We start from the raw sequence: 16,493 nt of genomic DNA, 5'->3' as shown, positions 1-16,493 counted from the left end.
ACAAGACCATAACGTCTCAGTCTCGCTTTGGTCGACGATACTTCGTACCACTGGTTCCCCACCGCCGATGCCCTTTCACCTCTATTTTCTATTTCTCATTATTCCACTCACTCGTTCGTACAGGCAACGGGTGAAACGATACAGCCGGGAGGGTGCCATGTTTGTGTCTAGAATGAGTCCTGGCTGCTACGCACCTCTGATGAGCACGGTTAGCTACGTACAGTGCGAATTAAGTTCAACATCCCGTACAATTCTGGCAAAAATCGCCCGATGAAGCTGGTTGTAATTACCAACTTCATGGTTTTCTCAAATTGTAAATGTTTTGTATTTACTCTCCAACACATCGGTGGGTGCCGAAGTAGTAACTAAATTGGGCTGTGTTGGGTGGCGGTGGGGCAAATGACACATTTACGCTTATGCGATCTAACCCCCCAAAAAAAAGTAATTACGAATACACACGCACGCACCGCCGCTACGAACCGCCGCTGCCGCGTACGTACCAGGCGCACGCCGACACGCTGCGGCCAGGCCCTGGCAGCTGCATGCATTTCCACAGGAACTGGATCCAGACAGCGCGCTGCTCACCCGACGCGGCGGCCTGCACGCACGGCACACGGAGAGACGCCCTCGTCATCGTTTTCGTAAACACACCTCGCGGTAATCGTTGCCATCAAACGCACACACACACACAAGGTGATGATGTAATGCGATTGGGGTGACGCAAAGGTGACGGTACGAGGATGGCGCAATGGTGATGACACGTGTGATAGTAATAATGGTGCGGTGATGATAACAGGTATGATGATGATGACAGGTTTAACGATGACGATGATAGGCGTGATGTCGTGATGACGGCTGTGATGTCGATAATGATGTCGATGATGATGGCGATGACACAGTCGAAGGTGGTGTCCCTCTCGTACCAAGATGATGACCTTGCCAGAGCTGAGCACCACCTGAAACACGTGCTCGCGGTTCAGCGTGTTGAGTTCCCGCACCGACTGCACCTGCACGGCACGGAACCAGCGTCCGGATCAGAACAAAGCTCCCAGAGCACGGTCCCTTGGCATCGCCGGCAACCAGCGATGGGTCCAATTTACAAGTAGCTTGACCTTGCCTCGCCACTCGTGGTGGCCAAGAATCGGGTAATCGTTTTTTTAATGAATCGATCTACAATTCTCGAAAGTCAGGAATCAGCAATCGAATCACAGCGATAAATGAATGCACCGATTCGGCACACGCAAAAGGGTACACACCACACGGCGGCAGGCCCAAGTCACCGGGGTGCTACTTTTGCTCTCGTTCAGTTAAAAGGTCAAATAGGTACGGCCCTGAAATGTCTCGCTCACGCTTACTGCTGGCAGACGTGCCCCCACGATAGTGATCCCGTCAGGTGTGACAGGAGAATACCCACAGCTCACCCCACCACGTGCGGCATCCCCATCGACTGGCTGTGGCTGTACCCATTTACACCACTGCCGGGCGGACGGGGCTGGCGGGGGGAAGGGGACAGAGCGCTGTGCGCAGGGCTTCGCCTGCCACGCCGGGAGATTGAACCGGTTAGCGGCCGCTGGCCTGCAAGGCCGGTGTGTGGTGACGTTGACGCAACCACCATGGCCGGCGCCGCCTCTACGGTGCAAGCGCGCGAACGCACGGCGGGCTCCCGTCCCACACAGACACATGCGCGAGCTCTCACACACACACCACTTACCGAATGAACGTCCACTCTCCCTCGGGGCTGAAGGGAGGTGAGAGAGGGTGGATGGGGGGGGGGGGGTTGGAAAAATGGGCAGGGGTGGCAGAACGAGGAGATTAATTGCCGGAGTAATAAATCACATCACATCGTCGTCCTTGTCACCACCAGGCACGTGAACAAGGGGACGTGAGCTGCATCGTGTTGGCTCACTGAGCGACCGCACCCCCCCCCCCCCCTCGAGCGGAGCCTGCAGAGGCAACGCCTGCAAAGCTGCAGTGCCCCGCCGGTACTGGGACTGGGAACTGCAGCAGCGAGCGCCAAGGGCAAGGGGGGGGCAGCGACGGAGAAGGGAACGAAGCGGCATGTTCTAACGTGGGAGAGGGAGGCGGGGTATTAGGGGGGGGGGGGTGCAACTCGCCAAATGGCGCAGCGAGCAAACCACCACCCCCCCCCCCCCAACTCGAACGAGTCAACTGGTCACCAACATTATTCCTCCCAGATTTGAAGCTTTCGTGACTGCAAGGATTCACACTCGTAGTTTTTTCGGTAAAGTCACGTAGGTAAAATGTTTAAATTAAAATTAATAAAAATAAAATAATAAAAAAGCACGACGTTTCGGAGGCAACACAAGTCTCCGTCATCAGGTGGGACCGTCACAGCCAGATTTGATATAGCAAATCTGGCTGTGACGGTCCCACCTGATGACGGAGACTTGTGTTGCCTCTGAAACGTCGTGATTTTTTATTCTTTTATTTTTATTTCAATTTTTTACCTATGTGACTTTACCGAAAAAACTAAGAGTATTTTTCCTCCCGTTTGACCCGAACCGTAATCGCCGAGCCAAGCGGCCACTGGTAGCGGTCACAACAAAAAGGTAGCCTCTAGCTGCTCACCGCGAGCTATAAATGCTCCGATGCGTGTGGCATTGCCCTTGTACTGTTCGCGTTTTGGCGTTGGTTCTCTGGTCTGACATTGGTGAGACGAAGCCATAGAAAAGGCAGTCGCTGGTGGTATAGGTCAATCAGTTTCAAAGACAATGCCCATATATTATCAGAGCATCTTTTGTTTGCATGCTCACTGCAAGGACTGTGCGTGGTTAATGTAGATTTGATTTCTCGCAAAAGGTTTCTCTATTTGGCGTTTAAACATCTGAACACGACTCCTGTTTTATTGCCAGAAAGGGTTCAGTCTCATTTTTCATAGCAGTCATTTAATTTGGCTGAAGTAGCCAGAACACAGTTTAGAGATCTCTGAAGCAATGGTGGTGTTATTAATGATGATGGCGGTGGAATTAATATTGGTAGTGGTGGTGGTGGTGTTCGTTCTTTCTTTGTGTAAGTTGGTGCTGTTGTTGATAGTGTTGTTGTTGGTGATAGTGGTTGTGGGGAGCAGTAGTGTAGTGGTTAGCGCACTGCGCTACGAACTGATGATTATCAGGTCCTGGGCCTCCGCCCTAGATCGACTCAGCCTGAAAGGAGTAGCTGGTGCGGTGTGTAAAAACATCGCCGCTGGGGAGAAAAAGGCGGTCAAACGTGGCGTTGGCCACCCACCCCTTCGTATGCCCGTGCCGGCCTTCATTAGGTGCTCGCGAACAGCACTTGCCACAACTGGTCTGTTTAGGCTATACGGGGGGAATCGTTGTCTTTGGTGTTGTTGTGTTCACTCACCATGGGGCTGTCTCTGCTGGGGTAGTAACACAACGAGCTGTTCCTCAGCACGAACCAGTAGCGCCGCCAGTGGAAACGCTGAGGTCAGAGGGGGAGGGAAGGGGGGGACAAGGTCCACACATACGGGTAAGCGATCCGATAACTGTGACAATCACCAGCAGCAACACCATCCATACTCCTATTGTGCCGGTCACATCAGAGCCTGTGAATATGAACCTGTTCAGCCTCTTTCTTGCCAATCCAGTCATGGACAAGTGCCCCACACCACCCCATAAGATGGGTCATGCGGGTTATTTGACCATACTTCACCACGCTGGTTCATGCGAGCTGGTGAAAGCGGGGAGTGTGGATGTCGGGGACATGGAAGCAGGCCCGCAGCAGCCTATAGCAACCGGTTTGTGTGCGGCGGTCACGCACCCATCTAACGATCTATCCAGGCTCAATCCTGTTTTAGTTTCGGGGATCTTACGGGGTCTGGTGAGAAATCTGGAGCATGCCTGGATGGATTTGGTCATTTGTGATCAGAAAGGAACCCCGGAACTGACCGTCATTCAAAATGTTGCCACTTGCAACACTGACACATGACATCCACTGGATGATGATGATGCCATGTGGTTATAAATGTCCACTCAAAATACACACACACACACAGTGCCGCCCTACAGACTGTTTGGGCAAGTTTTGTTGCGTGAGCGTGCTCGTCAAGGCCGGCGCGGCGCACTGGGTATAGATAGCAGTGGTCCATCATCACACCAGGCCGCCTTTGTCTCACCTAGTGCGGACAATCACGGCCCCCGCAAGAGATGCTCGTCAAGGGCCGGCTGAATCAACCCAGAGGCCGACTCGCTGACAGACTTGGTTCAGGTCATCACTTGCCACGGACGTTGGCCTTGTCCGGTGAATCGAACTCGGGTTGCATGCTTCGCATACCTCTGCGCACAGTAGGAGGGTAGCGCATACCTGGGGCCATGCAGGTGCTTTGGATGTTCCTCTTGCATCACCACGACTAACTTCCTCATTTGAGGGACTTGCTGGAAACAAATTGTATGGCCTACATTATAAGTGTGTTAGTATAACCCATGCTAGGTGTGTGTGTGTATATACGTGAAGGGTAGTGGAGCGGTTGGCGTGCTGCGCTTACAAACCCAGCGAACAGAGTTCGATTCCCACCTTAGAAACAAAACCACGTGACGATTATTTGAACTGGTCCTGCGCCTGCCCTCGGTCGACACAGCCTCAAATGAGTACCTGGTGCGGTTTGTAAAATCATCACCACTGGGGTTTTTCAATTATACAAAATCTTCACCTCGCAATTAGCCAAACCTTGAACCTTTTAATAGACAGATTTATTTTAAAAATGTACTCATCCACTTAATCTGCATAGGTCTCAACAGAAGGCCTAATTTAGGCAAATTAAATGCTGCGGGTTGTCCAGTGTGCGTTTCCCAATGTCCCATCATTGGGATCGTTGCTGTTCAAGTCACCTCGTACTACAAATGCGAAGATGACAAATACATACATAAACAAATTCGGGGTTCTTTTACTGTAATCAACAGCAAAGCATATATGTGTAGTGGCATAGCACTGGCTGCTGGCAGAAAAGGGGATCTGCGGGGTACTGAAGCCCTGACGTCAGCAGGCCAGGATATACACGAGAGGGGGATCTAGGGGAAAGGTCACGGAAGGGGCCCACCAGAAACCCGCCGGTAGGTTCCAGAAAGGGGGCGTGACCGGAGCGAGGCCACGCAGACGGTGGAAGAGGGGCCCCCTGTGGGGGACCTCGGGACTGCTGTTGTGCTGCTAAAGTCCTTTTTAAATCCTTTATATTAAGTTCACTTGCTTGCTTGCGCGCTTACGACCGTGCAAATCTTTCGGTCGTTTATTTACCCACTTCCCGTGATCCAATCGAGCTGACATTTTGCACAGACTCGTTGTGCGTGACAATTAATTTTCGTGAATTTTTTTTTCTAAAATTTTACACTTTTTAGGATTTTTTTTTTATATGTAAGTACCAATTGCTTAATGGTGGCAAGCAATCATCTGACCCATAGGTGGCAGCCATCTCAAGCCAGAGGACGAGAGGACTCTAGCCGCCACGCGTATAAAGGATTTATAGTGAAAAACTTTGTTTTTACGGGTTAATTTTTTCTCGTCGTCTTCACCGTTCTTTTCCTCACCGTCGTCCCTACCATCTCGGGGAGCCACCAGTCAGGCGGCCTACCGACTGGCCTGAGTAACGTTGCCGGCAATAGACGGCCTAATTATTCAGAGCGTTAGCCCCGATGGTGCTTGTTAATAAAGAAGTGCCTCCAAGTCTTATCGTCTCTGAGATAGTCACGACAAATGTATTTGAAGTTTGTTTTGGTAGAACGGCATTCTTCAGAAAATAATCTCCAGTCTATTATGAGCCAGCAGTCAAACCCGCCACTCCGCTTAGCTCCGTCCGTCTTTGTCCCTCTGTATCTCTTTGTCTCCGTGATTCTGTGTTCACGATTGTGCGCGTGTCTGATGGTCCATCTCTATATTTCTCTCTCCCACCTCAGCAGGTGTTGTGACACCCCTCAGCTACACACATATACACACACAAAGATAAAGATCCCCCGTATAGCCTTAACAGACTGTAGGGGCAAGTGCTGTTAGTGAGCACCTATGAAGGCCGGCACGGCACACGAGGGGGTGGGTGGCCAACACCACGCCCGGCCGCCTTTGTCTCCCTAGCAGCGATGTTTACACATCGCACCAGGTACTCATTTTAGGCTGAGTCGACCTAGGGGAGGCCCGGGACCGGTTCAGATAATCGTCACTGGTGTTGGCCGTGAGCGGGAATCGAACTCGGGTCGCCGGGTTCGTAGCGCAGCGCGCTAACCGCTACACTACCGCTCCCCACACACACAGTCAGTCACACAGCTCCGGCTTTAGCCATCCTGGCATCCGACCCACCGAATCCAGCCTTGCCGGTTTGACACCCGCTCAGGGCCACCATGGACCCAGGCCCGCACACGGAACAGCCACGGGCAGGAGGATGACTCGAGAAGTATAATTATCAGTGGCATAACAAACATGCGGTGCGTGTGGTGTGCGCGCCTTGATTAGGATTCCCCCTTTCAAATCGGGGGAGGGCAGCGGGGGTGGTGCGGTAAATCACAGGGCGCGAGCGTTGGCGATAGCGTCACGTCAGACATGCACACAGCACGAACGGCTGTGGCGCTGCAATTATTTAAGAAGAAAAAAAACGCAGAATAAATCTATTAATAACACTGCGGCATGAAAAGGAAAAAATACATTACACCCTTCTGCATAGCACATGACAGCGGACCAGTGAAGCGCCATGTGCCGTGATGAAGGGCAATTGCCCGAAACGTCGCCTCGTGTATTAACATTTCCTTTAAAGGCCAGAGTCTTGTTGTTGACGAAAGCATCGAGGTTGGGTTTTTTTTTGGGTTAGTTGTGCTCGCATACACCACTGCCCGCATACACCACTGCCAAGGCAATAGCAGCAGCAGCAGCATCGCCACCAAATATAATCTGCAAATGCATCAATCACGCTCGGTGTCGTGTCACGCTTTGTTTTCGTCAAGTCGTCAAATACCTTTATTTTATGCGCACGCTGAACTTCTTTCACGCCGTATGTAGCCAACCGTGCTAATCGGAGGTGCGGGAAATACCGTCAATGGGAGGGTACAATTTACTCAAGAAAATGTACCGATGATAAAAACAAACTAAAAAATAATATTTTTCAGGCGTGTCCTGCCATGTAATGTCTGCCTATTTTCACGTGTTTTTTTCTGAGATAAAAATGGTGTGTTTTGGTAGGAGCACGGATGCCTGGAGAAACCCCCACGCACTCAAACTCCTCACCAAGGAAGGGGCCTTCCACTCGAGGGAGCTCTAGAGAGCCCCGCTAGAGGGTATGTAAAATAAAAATTATTTTTTTTATTTTACCAGGTAAGGCCCACCCCCGCGCTATATAGCTCTTTTGCAGAAGCGACCTGGCCACACATAATAGCTCAATTTAGTGGCTTAGTACGTGGAAATGTCTAGCAGCCAAATACTCTCAACGCGTATTTCTAAGTGTGGAGGGAAAAACCGGAGGACCCGGGAGAAACATCCACGCGACCACGGGGAGAACAGGCAAACTCCGAATATACAGGAACCAGGGTCGGGATCGAACCCACGGAACCCCTGAATACCAGGCGAGGGAGTTAACATCCCGTCCACCGTGGCAGGCACCCAATGTAGCAGGAGACTGATGGGAAAAACATACTGTAGATTAAAATGAGGCGTTAATGGCTAAACTAAAATGTTTTTTTCTTCTTGGTTCTTTTGGTAAAGTCACGTAGAAGGGAAATAATAAAATAATAAAAATAAAACATTATATTATTTCCCTTCTACGTGACTTTACCGAAAGAACCAAGAAGATGAATCCCTGCAGTCACGAAAGCTTTAAATCGAAAAATAAAATGTGTTTAATAGACATTTCTTAATCCCTTCTATTCCCTTTCGGTGAAGCGTGTGGCAGAAAGACGAAGGTCACCCATATAGCCTTGACAGGGTTTTGGAGCAAGTGCCATCGAGAGCACTTCAAGGCCGGCATGGTACACGAGGGTTTGTGGGTGGACAGCACCACGCCCAGACCCTGTGGCGATGTTTACTACACACCACACCAGGTACTCGTTTGAGGAGGCCACGTGACACACGGCACACAAGCGCACGCACGCACACACAAGCGTGGTACGAGCACACACACGCGCATGGCACGGGCAGCTGGACAAATGGGGTACCTACCCGAGACACGAGGTAATTTAAACGGCTTTGCTGTAGGAAAAACACAAAGATGGGCAAAAGGATAAAACGACAACAAACCACAAAGATTACCAGGTGTTCGTATACACCTCTGTGAATATACGTGGGGCACGCGGTCACGCAGTTCCCCTCCCTAGCCCTGACACCAAGCAGAATCTCTTATCCAAATGTCACCCCCCCCCCCATCCAAACCCTGCCCCTTATCTAATCTATAGGCCATTGTCAATCCATGGCTGGATGAAGGTCTCCACGCGCCGTGTGAGTCGTGAGGGTTGTTTGACCACACTTTAGCAAGCTGGTCAGTGCTGGTGGAAGGAGAGCCAAGAACCAACCGGTTTAGATATCACTTGCCACCGATGTTAGCCATTGCCTGGAATTGAACTCAGGACGGAGTGATAGCGCAGTGCAGGGACCACTCCACTCTTCACCCTCACCAACGCTAACCCCGACCTTCATTGCAATCCTAGCTCCTCTAATCAATAACTATCCCAAACCTAACACAAATATTATCCCCCCAATCAATTCCTCGTTCTCACCTCAAACCCCTGACACCAACCCTCATCCAAACTACATCATCCATTAACACCTTGCTCAAACATGGATATTAAACTTTAACACGTAATGTGAACCTCAATTTTAAAAACACTAAAACCCCAAAACTCCCCAACCACAATCCAAACCCCAGCACCAACCCAAACTCTCCCTAACCCCAACCCAGTGGCATAGTTAGAGTGTGTAGCTGCTGAGATTGCACCGGGGGCTAGGTGCCAGTCTACAGCGAGGGCCCCAAATGTATTCCTTGCAACCGGGGGGGGGGGGGGGCTCTTGTGAACCACGCTACGCTTCCTGGCACAACACCAAACCAATCCCTTCCTAATGCTAACCCCAAACCTTCCTTCACCTAACCCAAACAACCTCACCCAAACTATAACCACAGGACAAAACCTCGCCTGGGATTCGAACCTTCGCCAAAAATTGGGTTCCATTCCCGCTCACGGCCAACATCAGTGACGAGTATCTGAACCGGTCCTGGGCCTTCCCTAGGTCGACTCGGCCTCAAAACGAGTACCCAGTGCGCTGTGTAAACATCGCCACTAGGGAGACAAAGTCGGCCGGGCGTGGTGCTGGCCACCCACCCCCTCCGTGTGCCGTGCTGACCTTCATAGGTGCTGCTCGCTAACAGAACTTACCCCTACAGTATGTTAAGGCTATACGGTGGGGGGGGGGGGGGGGGGGGGGCTGTCTTATTTGTTGTATAACAGGCACACACACACACGCATGCGACAGGCTAAGCACGCGGTGCGCGTGGACCCTCCCCCCCCACCGCGTGCGCTCCACGCGAGGGGTGGGGGGGGGTCTACGCGCACCGCGTAGACCCCCCCCCCACCACCGCGTGCGCTCCACGCGGGGGGTGGGGGGGGGGTCTACGCGCACCGCGTAGACCCCCCCCCCCCCACCACCGCGTGCGCTCCACGCGGGGGGGGGGGGGGCGCGCATGACCGCGCACGCCGCCTGCGACTCGGGGCACGAATTGCGACACGCGCCGTCGCATCACACAAGGGTACAGCAAGACGAAGATGCCCCCCCCCCCCCCGTGGGGCATGGGGGAGGCGCAATTGCTTTTCGTCAACAGATATTTTTAAAAGGCACGCGCCACGTGGTGGTGCCACTTGCGCCTCGCAGCGCCGACGTTGACGCAACGTACCAGGTACCCATTTGAGGCCGAGTCGACCGAAGAGGGTCCCAATCCCCCCCGAGACCGGTTCGCACACTCGCCGCCCTCGCCGCTGTTGGCCGGCATCGGAGCGCGGTGTGCTAACCGCTGCGCCACCGCTCCCTTAAAAAACCCACAACAGCCGCTCAGCCCACCGCACGAACCCCACACCCCGCCGTCATCCCACACGACGTAACCACAATAGACAAAGGACCCCCCCCCGTGTAGCCTTAACAGACTGTAGGGGCAAGTGCTGTTAGCGAGCACCTATGAAGGCTGGAACAATACACGAGGGGGTGGGTGGGCAGCGCCACGTCCGGCCGCCTTTGTCTCCCCAGTGGCGATGTTGACTCCACACCGAACCGCGTACTCATTTAAGGCTGGGTCGACCTAGGCGAGGCCCAGGACCGGTTTAGATAATTGTCACTGGTGTTGATTGTGAGCGGGAATTGAACTCGGGTCGCCGGGTTTGTAGCGCCGTGCGCTAACCACTACAACTACCACTCCCCGCACACACACACACCACTACACGCACCCACACACACACACCACCGTATCACAACCCTCCCATCTCACACACCATACACAGCACGTACCACGCCAACACGTACACACACTATACAAACCACGCACCAAAAACACACCCCCCCACACACCCACCCCCCCACACACACACCCCCCTCCCCACACCCCCCCACACACACACCATACACGCCACGCGAGCTCTCGAGCGACGGATGAATGGGGATGCACGAGGCAGCGACGTTGATCGCGACGCGTGGGGGATTGTGCGCGAGGTCTCCTCGCTTCACAAGGCACAGAGAGGACCCCCCCCCCCCCCACGCAGCCACACCGACAGCGTTACGCAGTGAACCCTGCACGAGCACTCGCCATATAGAGCGCGTCGCTGTAGGAACAATAGCCCACATCCCCCCAGACCAGTAAAGCCATGCCGCTAGCATCACACAGCAATGCACAGCCAGTCCCGACAGAATTGTAGAGCACCGCACAAGCATCCCGATAACATCACCTTCTTAATGGCTCTCCGACAGCCGTAACGATTTAGGAATACACAGCACCAATAAGCATGTGCGGCATTGCACAACCACATCGCCACACAGCCGTAACAAAAGCCTTATTCGGCCACGCAGTCATCCTTCCAGCATCACACAGCCAAACCACTCGTGTCTTCAAGTAGAACCGCCTCCATGCCCCAACGCCTCTTCTCGTATTACACACCTGCCCACCCCAACCGCATCGCACCGCACGCGCCGTCCACGCTGCGGGTTCCGTGATGGTTCCGTTGAAGGTCCTTGGCCCCCATCCACCGTTTCACTCATTTCAACCTCCCACCTACTCGGCCATGCACTCGTCTACCCACCCACCAATTCACTCACTCACCGACGCACCCGACTATCAACGCACGCACACATTTCACTCACCTGCTCACCACCCATCACCCCTCGTCCACCTACTCGCTCACTAAAAACACACACCCACATCAACCCCCGCTCACCCACCTACCACCCCACTCCATCCATCTACTCACCAGTTTCTCCCTCTGCTTCTCCAGGTAGCCCTCTAAATGGAGATCCGGCAGGGAGAGGATGTCAGTCATGGTGCACGGTGCGGTCGGTCTCTGTCCTTGCTTTGCTCGAGTCGCAGGACGCCGAGGTTATCCGAGAGCGAGGGAGCGAGCGTCACGGCCCGATATCGAATACCCCCCTCCCTATACAGTACGAGAGTGTGTCTTCTTCTCCTCCTCTCTATATATATCGGCGCGTGGGGCACAGTGGCTCTGGTTTCACTCGCAGGCGTCGCACCTCGCCTCTTGCTCTTCCGTTCCACCTCGCGCGTCTCCTCCTCCGCCTTCTGCTTCTTCCTCGCTTCTTCCTCGCCCCTTCCTCTCAAGACGAAACGACGCCGAACTGAAACCCGAGCGTCGTCGGGAGTTGCTCACCACCACCACCACCACCAAAGCAGCCCGATGATCAGAGCGAGATCGCTGTTGTCAGCCGAACCCTCGTCCTCCGCAGCGCGTACGCGCGAGCGTCGATATTATTACTAACCACGTCCGTCCGTTCACACTCCCCCCTCCACCGCCGGTTCGGATTGACGACCTCGGTGTCGCCTCAACTGTGAGCGCTGTGGGGCAGCGGCAAGCGCTTTTGTGTCATCGCTCCTCCCCCCAACTCCCCCTTTCAATCCCCCCCCCCACCCCCAATCCTCCAGCTCCCCCATCACCAATTCGCCCCCAATCGCCTCTCTTCCCCTCCCGTACCCCTCCTCACCCCCTCCACCCCTCCTCACCCACCCACCCCGATGCATCCACGGACAGACGCCATAATGAGCAAATTGCTGCTCGGCTCGGAGATCCAGTCGTGCCGGTTTTTCTTGCATGAAGTCATATCGGTGACGACTCTCGCCCTCGTCGCTCTGGGCGTCGCACAACTAAATCCCTCGAGTTATCGCTGCTTGGTCTTGTGAATATGATCACGCGTCCCGATCTCTCGTGAAACAAAGCGGAGGCGATCCTCGGGGGGGCGGGGTAGAGGAGGAGGAGGGGGGGCTGTCACGAGGTAATGTCACGGTGTCAGTATGAATTGTCGTTCAATCAGAAATAAACCAATTACCTTCGTGCGCACATGTTCGTTTTTGTTTCATGACGATCTGCATTTTGTTTCGGAATATGCTCGACAGCAAGAGTCGCGATTTCAGGAGGGGTTTCTTTAAAAAATCTTTATCTCTCTCTATCTTTTGGACGCTGCCAAAGTGGTGGCCATGGTGAGCCGGCCGGGTTAGACTCCAGCTGCCGGCGAATAGAACGGGGCCAAGTTTCTTAAATCCACCCACCGACCCCCACCCCATGTCCTCCACCCAGAAGTCGAAATGTTTTACGGGAGTCTTTGGTTCTTTCGGTAAAGTCACGTAGGTATAAAATAAACTAAATTAAATCACGACGTTTCGGGCGCAACACAAGCGTCCGTCATCAGGTGGGACAACCACAGCAAGAAACCATTGCTGAAGTTTCTTGCTGTGGCTGTCTCACCTGATGACGGACGCTTGTGTTGCGCCCGAAACGTGGTGATTTGATTTATTTTATACCTACGTGACTTTACCGAAAGAACCAAAGAGTATGAATCCCTGCAGTCACGAAAATTTCAAATCTAGATTGGGTTTACCGGAGTTCATCAAACGTCAGGTCGCCTGCGATGGGGCACCACGTGGTTGACTCCCACCTCTTCCGAGACGTCCGGCCAGCGTGGAAGAGTAGGCCAAAATACCCTCTGAGCAGGCCTCTCCACATCTCGCTCGATCACGTGAGCAGTGGCGCGAGCAAGCGCTTACAGGGCTGCACATTTGCCTGTTTAAATTAAAACATTTATACCAAAAATAGAGACCAGCGTGCGTTTCTCGTCTGCCAATTAAACGTGATTTGCGGTCTCGAAGTCCCAGCAGCACCGCAACGTGGATACACGCCACATGGGGAGGGTGTGGGGGAGGGTGTGGGGGGGATGCTTTGCTCGGTTCGCAAACGCGACAGAGAAGAAGGGTGTGAGTGTGGCGGCGTCTATTTCGATTTAAAGCTTTCATGACTGCAGGGATTCATCTTCTTGGTTCTTTCGGTAAAGTCACGTAGAAGGGAAGTAATAAAATAATAAAAATAAAACATAATAAAATAATTCTCACGACCTTTCGGCCACAAAGCAAGCAGCCGTCCTCAGGTAAAGAATGAAACACCACCAAGCTTGGAGCGTATATTTAAGCCAGCACACCATACATGACTTTACCGAAAGAACCAAGAAGGCGTCTATTTCATTTCGCACGTGCGCGCACCACGCACGTGCGCGCACCACGCACGATCAGTGAACTTTGTTCGCGCGCGAAACGTATCGGGATTTTTTTTGGTTTAAGAAAAAAAAACCCTCGCCCATTATCAAATGTTGTTGGCCGAGTGTCGCTTTCTTCCCAAAGGTCCCGGGGGGGGGGGGCAGCGAAGTGGTGAGCGCACTGCGTTACCAAAATCCCCAGCTACGTTTGAGCGTAATTCCCGACCACGGCTACCATCAGTGGCATGGGAATTTGTGAACCGGTCCTGCGTGCACCCTCTCCCTCTCACCCCTACCCCCTTCCTCCTCCACCAACCCAGCATGTAGAAAGAGATAGATACAACATGCTTACATATATTCAATTTCAACTGCATCGTCTGAAGATCGAATCAAACCGGCGACCTGGAGTGCAAGTCCAGTTGCGCTATTACCACAACCACCACCACCACGGTAGCATCTACTTCTATACGTGTATGCTTTTAGACTTGAGAAGGGGGGTTACATTCGCGTGAGCTCTGATGACCACTGGTGGAGCCATAAACTGCGTTATGTAATGCTGCGTTACCACTCACGCACATGCCACGCATTCCTCAACACTCAAGTTCGTCTGTGTGTGTCTGTGTGTCTACGCACTGTGCTGCAGTTTCGCCCACCGTGAAAGGTTGAGCGGCGTGCGATTAAGGCACCACGGAAGACGCCAAAGTCCAGAATAAAAATAAAAACCTCATTCTAGACCCAACCATCGCACACCACCGGGCTTTGCCATTCCTCGAAGACGCCGGGAGAACCGTCGAACGCATCAGAACATCATTGAACGGGCCGATGCGCGCGTCTTCATGAATGGAAAATGAAAGAGAGGCCGGAGTAGCGAAATTGTGGCCATGCGACCAAATATATGGACCAGAGAGTAATCCCACAGACACGTATAGAGAGAGCTACAAAGCGATACATTAGTTGGACATGAGCATTTAGCTCATGCACATATTTCCATACGGAAGAATATAACTCCGGAATGCACCCGATCTTGTCAGATGTCAAAAGCTATTAAAGATTTTGCATTTTACCACAAATCATGGCTCAACTAAGTGGTTTATCATGTGGAAATGTAGAGTTGATAAATACTCTAAACGCGTGTTTCTAAATGTGGAAGAAAAACCCGTGACCACGAGGAGAGAGCATGCAAATTTAAAATACACAGCAGGCGTAAGGATGGGAGAATCGAACCAATGACCTGCTGTATACCAGGCGAGGTAGTTAACATCTCGCCACCGAACTACCAGGCGAGGTAGTTAGCTAAGCAAGGGGTGAGCCCTGTATAGTGTTAGCACAGATGGGTGATCATCTTAGGTATTGTAGGTTGCTGCTGGAACTACGTTGGTATAGCAGAGGGCAGTGTAACAACATGTTGTTGTACTGCACACCTATGATCTTTGCCTTCATCATCCGGCACCAACAACTCAACCTGCGTGGACAAGTACGATCCAATAACTCTCACGATCCGCACGACGCGAGGAGGCCCTCATCCAGCAGTGGATTAACAAAGGGCTGGATCAAAGACAAAGACCCCCCGTATAACCATAACAGATTGTTGGGGCAAGTGCTCATAGCGAGCACCTATGAAGGCTGGAACGGTACACGAGGGGGGTCGGTGACCGGCACCACTCCCGGTCGCCTTTGGCTCCCTAGTGGCGATGTCTACACACCGTACCAGGTACTCATTTGAGGCTGAGTCGACCTAGGGTAAATTATTACACACATGCTTGTTGGAAAACATTGATACGCCGTTTGGCCGCTGGCCTTGTGGACTTGCATTTCGAGCTGGGATATGTGATTAGTTAAGAAATTGATTGCCCTACCGATTATCGGTTCGATATCCCGACTAATCGGAAAGCACGAAATAATTGTAACACGTCTTACCCCCCGTTCCTACGGGTGCTGCGGGACGGGAGGTGATTGGCTGGGCTCAATGGCGGAGTCAGGATTTTCAGGTAGAGGGGGCAACCCCTCCAGTAATGAAAATTATAGAGGAGTTGTTAGTGAGTAAGGAGTTGTCCCTTCGCTTTTTATTCGACGCGTGTGCGGCGATGGCGCAGCCATCGATCGAGGGTCGAATTCGAACCGCGTTGTGTGATCGGCATCGCGCTCGCTGAAGGTGAATGTCTTCAGGCAAGTCGTGGACTGTATACGCAACTGCGCACAATTATGTGAGTCACTTATAACTGCTTTGCCGTTACTTATTGCCAATTGTGGACTCAGACTATTGTCCGATCATCTCATAGAGTCCCTGACACGTAATAATATGCTACACAGTGGCAGTGGGGGTCGCAAAATGCCGATGTATTACTAATAAACCCCAATGATCCGATCGAAATTAGAGATTTCGATCGGATCATTGGGGGAGGGGAGGGGGCACGTGCCACCCCACCCCCCCCACTGGCTCCGCCAGTGGCTGGGCTTTGTGACGTCATTGACACGATCATCAACTGCGTGACGCTGTTGCGTGGCACGATGTGGAGGGCGGTGTCGTTATTTTTTAAATGGGTTCCAGCGATCGATTTACAATGTTTCATTTCAATTAATTAACTTAATCGACCAATAGTCCCAGGTCAAATCTCAGAATAACTCAATATTATTATTATATGTTCTATGAAGAAGGGTAATTGCTAGAAACGTTACTCATTAAATATTTTTTTAATGCCACAATGTTCTTCACGAATGTGTTGATCTTTGTTATTTGTGCACCACTGCCAATGCAGCAGCGCTATAATCTGTCGAACATAATT

The 16,493-nt window shown here is 52.3% G+C and overlaps 1 protein-coding gene across 2 annotated transcripts; it reads right to left on the bottom strand.

The window, feature by feature from the left end:
* Positions 1-457: 457 nt before the first annotated feature.
* On the bottom strand, positions 458-12,044 carry LOC133353554 (differentially expressed in FDCP 6-like). Of its 2 annotated transcripts, XM_061569876.1 has the most exons (6): positions 11,430-12,044; positions 8,149-8,178; positions 3,364-3,441; positions 1,712-1,738; positions 924-1,007; positions 458-598 (listed from the first exon to the last, which is right to left on the bottom strand). In XM_061569876.1, exons 1-6 carry the CDS (start codon positions 11,496-11,498, stop codon positions 473-475), a joined length of 414 nt encoding a protein of 137 aa, XP_061425860.1. In that variant the 5' UTR covers positions 11,499-12,044; the 3' UTR covers positions 458-472. The 2 variants fall into 2 exon arrangements, with proteins under 2 accessions (XP_061425860.1, XP_061425861.1); XM_061569877.1 differs by lacking the exon at positions 8,149-8,178.
* Positions 12,045-16,493: the final 4,449 nt, after the last annotated feature.

Source organism: Lethenteron reissneri, chromosome 44 (genome assembly GCF_015708825.2).
Source record: "Lethenteron reissneri isolate LAM-NWPU_2019-01 chromosome 44, ASM1570882v1, whole genome shotgun sequence".
Taxonomy (NCBI): Eukaryota; Metazoa; Chordata; class Hyperoartia; order Petromyzontiformes; family Petromyzontidae; genus Lethenteron; species Lethenteron reissneri.
This window is presented reverse-complemented; position numbering and strand designations above follow the sequence as displayed.